The sequence below is a fragment of the Varanus komodoensis genome, unplaced genomic scaffold (genome assembly GCF_004798865.1).
Source record: "Varanus komodoensis strain SLA01 unplaced genomic scaffold, ASM479886v1 scaffold21, whole genome shotgun sequence".
In the NCBI taxonomy this organism is placed as follows: domain Eukaryota; kingdom Metazoa; phylum Chordata; class Lepidosauria; order Squamata; family Varanidae; genus Varanus; species Varanus komodoensis.
This window is the reverse complement of record NW_025335589.1, coordinates 19,524,216-19,532,761: the sequence shown is the minus strand read 5'-3', so window position 1 is coordinate 19,532,761 and position 8,546 is coordinate 19,524,216. Positions and strand designations below refer to the sequence as shown.

The window sequence follows — 8,546 nt, the reverse complement described above, 5'->3', positions numbered from 1 at the left end:
AAATGTACAGTTTTCTGATAGATTTCCTGAAGTTCATATTTGCAATAAACAGGTGGTTGGCTTCAAAGAATTCTATGAGTCATTCTTCTGCTTCATTTCTGACCCTAGGCCAAATTTTTCCACATTTGATTCTGCTGTGTTTCTTACTATTGCATTCCAGTCACCTCTGATTATCACCATGTCTTGTTTTCCTATGGTAGAAACATAGAAACAGAGCAAGTCAGAAGGGGCCTGCCGGGCCATCTAGTCTGACCCCCTGGCTCCAGCCGGCTCTGCTCACAACATGTTATCAAGTTTCTCTTGGATGCTTGCACCAATTTTTCAATTTCTTCTTTTTCAGCATCTGTTGTTGGACCATAGACTTGAATAAGGATTATGTTGGTTTTATCTGATGGATATGATTCGGTCAGGCTTTGCATGACAGCCCCTTACTCCCTATGCTACCTCTTGCTCAGTATTAGAACCACTCCATTTCTTCCAAGTTTGTCATTTCCACACTAAATCACTTGGTGTTTGTCTGACTAAAAATGTTCCATTCCAGTCTACTCTACTTCACTCACATGAAGTACTGCAATGTCTAGCCATTCCGTTCTTGCTTTACAGTTTCCAGTTTGCTTTGAGTCATACTTCTCATGTTCCATTTCCCAGTTTTATGTGCCATGCAGCAGTGGACTTTCCTTTTACCTCTGCTCCTGTCAGCCATCAGACTTCCTTTCAGCTTTGATCTAGTTGTGTCATTAGCAACAAGACTATTTGAACTTATCCTTTGCTCTTCATCACTAGCCAAATGAACACCTTCCAACATGGGAGCCTGGCACTATCTCTTGTTTCTCTTTGGATTGTTCCATCATCAATATTATTCAGAATATTTCTGAATGAGAAATATTCAGAAGTGGGTTGTTATTGCCTTATTCTGCACAGTACTAACCAGAAATATGTTGACTATCACTGCTGTTGTCCATGAAAAATTCAACTACCACCACTGCCCAATAGCTGCTCATCAGGAGTTTCTGCACCCCAATCACCATTAGAAATATCTGTTCTCTTCTGCTGAGGAAGACAGATGCATCTCAGTCTGGTATCTCAGCTTTAACTTTTCCACCTTAGGGGACCCTGCTAAGAGACCAGACTAGTGAGATACTGTGAATAACATGAAGGTATCATTTAGGTACGTCAATTAGCCCAAAGGAGCTGTCAGTTCAAACTATTATATATCATTTTGGAAGCCAAACTTCATGCCCCATTGTTCAAAAGCCAGATGGCAATCAGCTGGACCTCTGAAGTCAGGCGTGAAGAAGTCTTGTGGGTTATATCTAAAGTAACACCAGTAGAAAAAAATCAGGATGAAGTGTTTTACTAGCACTTGTATGTGTGCTAACAGAAAAACTAGTTCAAGCAACTGGCATAATGAAGTATTAATGATTTCTGAAAGCTATTGTTCAATAGCTTGCACAGTACTGGGTTTGACATTTGTGTAAGGATAAAAATGACATTCTTGCATATTGCAGAAGCTTTATACTGGTTAGTGGGATGACACCATTGGATACAACCCAGTAATTACAATGGGCACAGATGTCCTTTGCTAGAAAAGGCACCTAGAGCTATGTTTTCAAATGCATGAGGAGTCTGCAGGCTGTTGGGTTCACAGATATCAGTTTCATTCCTTATGAAAGTGTTCATATTCAGACAGACTTCAGATGTTATGAATCAATGTGGACAGTTTATCAGAGGGCTTCATCCACAGATTAGAGAAATGAATCATAGATCAACCAGTTTTTACAAATAGATTCAGATGCATATGCATTCACACAGTATTACTACAAATGCCCTTTCATGTTACATATGTGAGCTGGCAGGAAAGGCTGGCGAAGTGAGTTGCACTTGTTAAGTCGCACACGAACTGTGATGAGATTGATACAAGTCTGAACCATGCCTTTTGCTAACCACCATATTTACACATTAACTTGAGGATGTTTGGAGCCTAGTTTCATGTTGTTTTCACCAAAATATACTTCTGCCCAGGACATGACCTAGACTTTTAGTTTCTTCGCAACAGGAGTTCTGCTGGAAAATCTAGAATAATCTCTTTACAAACAGTATACTTAGCTAAAGTAGTATTTGACCAGAAGAAATCATAGGCCTCATATCACAACATCTTGTAAAAGGTACATAGGGCAAGATAAGAAACCTGAGCTTCAGGGCCACCATCAGGAGTTCAGAGGCCCTTTGATTCACATATAAAAACAAAGCTCTATAAATCCAGATCCATGCTAACACTTAACCTAACTCTATGCAGAATCTGGATCTGTGCATGACCACAGGTAACCATTTATCAAGTGGTAGTTACCACAACATGCAAGTCATCGCATGGTAAGCCTCTGCTATCCTGCCTAGTGTTGAGATTTATCTTTACCACTTTCCTGCTTTAGTGGATTCCAGTTCTGATCAGAAGCAGAAATGTGGTAAGATTCTTCTCACTGTTTGGCAGAACAATACAGACAGCTCCACTTGGCGAACAGTCAAGCCCACTGATAATGTCAAATTAAATAGAAGTAATGTAACTGCATTAATGCGAAGATGACAGATGTACTTGTACTGTAATTGTGTTTAGTCTGACTGTGAAAAGAGAATATTTAAGTGGCAGCAGAGAGAGAAGAGATGGGAAACAGGGCTGCTCCCGCAGGCACACGACTGGGGGAAGCAAGACCATTCTATCAGCTCTGCTGAAAGGCCAGCTCCATCAAACTCCTCTCCTGAAACTGATTTTCAGCAAGACATTGCAAGAACAACTATGGAATATTAGGAACTGGTGCCTGGGTAGGCTTTTCCCTCCTCTTCTTCACCCTGCTTCCCCGCAGCCCAATTGTGGCATAAGTTTGGATGGTCAGCCTTCAAGCAGAGGCTTCGTTTGTAATGATGATATATAAACTGTTATAGGAGCCTTTGGGGCTGAATGGTAGGGTAAGAATATTTTAAATCATTACATATTATCAAGAGTTTCCTCTTTCTCAATTACTCAAGAGCAATTATTTTTAAAAAGGGCCCAATCCAGGTAACATTAAATTTTCTGATATCTCACTGATTTCTGTAGTAGACAGATTAGCACATGATTCAACCTCTAGTCTTATGCATGTTCAGCCAATCCTATACATGTTTACTAAAAAGCAAATCTCAGAGGTCAATAGCGTTCATTTCTAAATTATTGCTTATAGAAGATTGCAACCTAAAGGGTGCTCAGTTTGGCCTGATCATGTCCTTTGTCTTAATCTTCTTAAAGTAAAGCATTCAATATTAGTGGGCCATAACCACTTACAAAATCAGTACTACCAGTACATAAACCTTTTTAATCATAAATTTCATGGACAGCATTTCTAAGGCTACTTAGGACAGGCAAGCCTATCTCAAAGGGTTGAGAATAAAAGAGGAAAACTCTCATGTACTCCTGAATTCCTTGGAAGACAGCATAAAACAGACAAACAGAATTCAAGGCCTCAGCTTCATCCAGGCATTACTGTGTCTGTTGGTTCAGCAGTTTCAGACCTCACTAAACATATATTACTTTCTATTTGGCCTAACTCCATAGTAACTCCATCGACTTTCCTACTTATTTTTTAATGCATATACCATTTTACAACCCTTGAGTGGTTATCTAGTAAGCTTCCCAAAATACAAGGTGTGACTGCAAATAGCTTTTAGTATTTATTGAACAGACCGGACTATTCACATTCAGATGTTTTAATTGTGAATTTGGTTTTGCCAAAAACAAAAAAACACTGGCTGAACAGGTTTATTGTTGTTTAGTTGCAAAGTTGTACCCAACCCATCATGACCCCATGGACAACATTCCTCCAGGCTCCCCTGTCCTCCACCATCCAACATGATATCCCCCCAGAAATTTTACCTAGATCACGTGTAAAATTCCCCCGTGACTAACGGAGGATCAGGTGTGGTATGGGATTGTGTCCGTCACCACTCTTCCCCTCTCCTCCCATTGGTCCTCCTGCAACAGCCTAGGGGACATAGCAGGAGCACTGCGGGGAGCAGGCTGACAGCAGCTGAAAGCACTGGAAAGAGCACTGGGCAAGGGACCTGGGGTGAAGGTGGAAGGGCAGGGGAGGGCACCTGCACCCTCCTCCATCCCTGGTGGACCACAGCAGAGCAGCAGGGAAGGAGCACAAGCAGCCTGTGCACAGTTCAGCTGTTCATTTGGATTCCCAGCTCCAAGGTCAGAAAACTGCTCCAACCATCCCAAGTGGTGCTGAAAGAACCATGCCACTGTCTTCCACGTGGTCATAAGAGTGACCTTGGAGCAGGGATTTAGGGAGCATTCCTGCAGGATGGGGAAGAGACTGGCACCAGCAAGATGCAATGCATCCACCAGTACCTGAGCCTCCTTTGTCCCTCTGCAAAGGGCAGCAGTTAGATAGCCAAAATCAGTCATCTAGCTGCTTTGCAGGGTGGAAGGAGTGCAGAGGTGACCTTCCACCCTGAGTACAATGCCTGCAATCCTCTGAATGCAGAGTCCTACAGGTAGCCTCACTGGACTGTTCTCTAAAGTCGATTTTTAAATTCTGCAGCTCTTTTTCTTATTCTTGCGCTAATAATATTGCTTCAAAGTAGTCTAGATGTTCTAAAACGGATATACAACTCATCTTAGGGTACACAAGGTCCCCACTATCTTGTCTTCTCAATTTTGGGAAATATGAATCATAAATATGGCAACAAGTTAACCTTTGGCATGTCTTCACTAAACAGAAGAATGTTCCATTAGTCAGGTAGCATTAAAAGCAAAGTGCATTGCCTGTGCTAACAGTCCGAAACCTTTGGTCAGCTAAAAAAACTGCATCAGCACCCTAGTCATCCTAAGTGATTTCTGACTGGAAGTTATCACTCACACAGAGTTATTTCTGTCATGATGTCTTATGCTTTGCACAGGTAAAGAGGGCATTCAATCGAACTAAGCAGGCAGGAAAATTGCTGCCCTTCCCTAATGTACAATATGGCAAAGAAATTAACAATGTGTTTGAAAATTATGTCTATTTCTCCTGGTACACAGATTCACAGACAGATCTTTAGGCCATGTGCAAAATGACTGGGCATATTATCATAAGCACAAAGCATATGTGCATCCTTTTTTCTTAGTAAGCAATTAGATACCTATCCTATATAATACTCTGTGCCACCTAGTCTTTCCAGTAAGAGATTCACATTAGGCGGGGCTCTGCTTCAAATGCAAGCTTCTAAGCTACATATGATTTTTTGCAGGGTTGCAAGGTGAAGACATCTATTCTTGTCTTAGGAACAACATGCTGAGATATGAATCTGAAACATCTACGTCTGAATCCAAGCTCCAACCTATCATGGGGACAGTGACCTCAGACATGGTATTGTCTGCCTCAGACTGTCATCTGATAATCCTCATCCTCTCATATAATGAAACTGCACAATTAACAATGTGATATCTAAGTAAAAAAAAGATCTTCCCATTCAACAGTTAAGACTACAGTGCTGTACATGCACACATCCCAAGAATGCATGTTTATTTGGAACTGTTCCTCTGCAGGACAGGATCTCCAACCTTCCTGGGAAGTAAGTCCCACTGAACTTACTGGAATTCCGGGATACATATGCATAGAATTGGGCTGCATTAAATCTGAACCATGCATGAATTGATCCATGTATGAGTCATGCGAGGCCATTGTGGCTATTATAGGCGGCATATAAATATGTGGATAAATAAACAACCACACACGCTGGACCATGACCACCCCAAGCATGCAGCAAAATTCCTGGTTGTTTTCGCTGCAAGTGCAATAGACTAGTTGCCCTAGTCTACAATTTCCAGAATTCCTGCCACTGACCATACTGTCTGAGCAAGGCTGAGATTTGAAGTCCAACCCACCTGGGTAGGGCCGCAACTGATTAAAAGGGCTACCCTTCTGGAAATGGTTCTGCCTAATCTGCGACCATCCTGCCCCGCAGCCGTTCCAGATGTGTTAGGCCACACCTTCCAGCACGGCCAGCTGCGGAATGCTGGGAGTTGTGGTCCAACTCATCTGGAAGGGGGAGGGAGTGAGGCAGGCAGCTGGGCCGTGACCACTTCTGCTCAGCTGCCCAGCGACTACCCCTTTATAACCTCCGCAACAGCTCTCCCGCATTCCTGCTTCGCCCCGGCTTTTCCGCATCAGGCCGGGGCGGCAAGCGGGAAACCGGCCGCCCGACGCAGGCAGGGGGCGGCTCTAGCTGCCAGGAGCCGAACTGCGCAACTGCCCGGGCTGCCCGCCGCGCATGCGGTTCGTCGGCCGGTCGTCACGAGCCGCGGCTGAACCGAAAGCGGCCGTGCTCTTGGCCCGTGCAGCGCGGGGCTCGGGCGCGGGAGGCGGCGCACGCCATGGGGCACGCAAGCCTCCTGCTGCGCCAGCCCTGCGTGTGGGTGCTGCTGCTGCTGCTGGAGACGGTGGCGCGGGGCTTGGCCGCGGCCAGCGGTGGGATTCCTCAGCTGCCTCTGGTCATCAACACCTGGGCATTTAGGAAAGCTACTGAAACAGGTGCCGTGTCGCTTTCGCCTGTGCTGCTTGCTCGGGTGGGGTCAAGCGTGCATAGAAGTCCGCACCCAAGTCTGGACTCCACCAAAGTTTGGCATTCTCCCCTCTCCTTCATCTTTTTAAACTTGGGGTACCTTTTGGAGCGCCGTCACCTCCAGCGGCGTGGCGAGAGGGTGCCTCTAAGCCCGGATCGAGGCCATTGGGCTTACTCCAGGGTAGAAATGCAAACGGAAACTCTGCCAGACGCACATCTAAAGCCATGCCTTTGACCCTCATGTCATCTTTGTACTCGGGTGTAGTTCTGCGCACATAGAGCCCCACGGTAACATCCGTGGGTGGGCTGGAGCACCGGCCCCACTGAAACATTAGAAGAGTAGAGTGGAGTATCTGAGCCTTCCTAAAGTCAGGAAAGGGAAATAGACTAGCATTAAAGCAGCCGTGACTTCTCCATCGGGTCCTGCTCTTCAACCAAAAAAAAGCGGGAAGTGTTTTCCAAAGCAAGCAGTCTCACAACTTAAAAGGACTGACCCCCCCCCCCCCAAATGAGGTTCCAAAGTGAGTTGAGTTGAGCCTCTTTTTACTTGGGGAAGGCTGTGCCACTTTGCCTGCCTCAGGCCGGTCTTGGTTGACTGGTGCAGCACGGAATGCCCTTGCCATCACATGTCGTCTGTGGAGGCATTCACTCTTTTGGCTGATTAAACTAAAGGCATCCCCTGTATCTAGCTCATTTCTGTTCCTGGGACATTGTGCCCACTTCAGCTGTTTCTTTCCTCATTCAAGAGGAGGGCTGCCCCATTTTTGAGAACCTTTAGTCTGAAGATATAGTGGAGGGAAGGTCATTCTGTACCTATTTAGGTACATCTTTTATGTAAGTCTAAAGATTTGTACAGAAAACAGGCTTTAAGCTCAATATAAGGTGAACTGTGACGGCATCATTCTATACTGGCCAAGCTGCTACTTACCATTCCTTTTCTGTTTAATTTTTTTCCCCTGTAGCTTTTCTCTTTGTTGTTTGGTATAGGAAGTTTTGTATTCCAGTTTCTACTCACATCAGCAAAACCGCATACTACAAATGTGTCTCCCCTGTTGTTGAAGACAACATTTTTCATTGCAGTTGTTTCACTGTAGATGTAGGCTATTGTACTGCATCTAGGTTGCAGTCCTAAACCTAGTTTGAGTAAGCCCACTGAATTCAGTGGAACTTAACTCTGCAGAAAGTTGTATGATTGTCCTGGTGTTAAGAGAGATAACACTAATGTGATCCTTTGTCTACATGCATTTGGCTTAGGGTGTGCTTGAAATCAACCACATATCTTGTTCTGCTTGGCCTTAGAATCCTCTATGGTCATTTTTGTGCACTTGGTTCAGATAACTGTTGTAGGTTCTCATTGGATTGTATGCATTGATTTCACAAAAGCAACCTCAGGAGCACACACACATGATTTGCACCCATTGTGTGGGTTCTTCAGTGTACAAGAGGAAAAATACACTTGTAAGCAAGCTCAAGCTTCTCTCCAGCTGGATACTTCCATGGAAATGAGCAGCCATGAATCTTCATGAAGTCTTCATAAAGTCCATCTTGAGGATTCTGTTAAATCATACGTGATTTTATTTAACTTGTGAAATAACTTACGTAGCAAAATTAAATGGTTTGAAAGCTGTTTTGACAAACATGAATCCACCATAGTAAAGCATTAAAATCTTGTTTTCTGTAGTCTTACTATATTTATACTGTAACATGAGGCATAGCCTATCTCCGTTCTTCCCCTCTTCACATTTTTTCCAAGCCTTGAACAGCAGCTTGACAAAGGTACATAGCCATTGAAACTTCTCCCACCACTGATCTCCATGCCAGAAAGTTATTCCTGCTTTGTTACCGTGTCAGGCTGCCGTTAGAAGAGCAGGGGTAGTAAAAAGAAAAAGGAAAAAAAAATGAGTTGGCATCCCCACACACTGCTTGCTTTTACTTCTAAACATAATTAGCTCATTGGAGACTCAAGC

General features: G+C 44.1%; 1 protein-coding gene across 2 annotated transcripts in view; it reads left to right on the top strand.

Annotated features, from left to right (window-relative positions):
• The first annotated feature begins 6,319 nt into the window (after positions 1-6,319).
• AGA (aspartylglucosaminidase) overlaps positions 6,320-8,546 on the top strand; it is a 14,194-nt gene continuing 11,967 nt past the window's right edge. For both annotated transcript variants that reach the window (XR_006414798.1, XM_044430799.1), the window contains exon 1: positions 6,320-6,548. Coding sequence is in view for 1 of the 2 variants with exons in the window: in XM_044430799.1 (XP_044286734.1) it covers positions 6,392-6,548 (157 nt within the window). In the remaining variant the exon portion in view is untranslated. The remainder of the gene's footprint in view (positions 6,549-8,546) is intronic.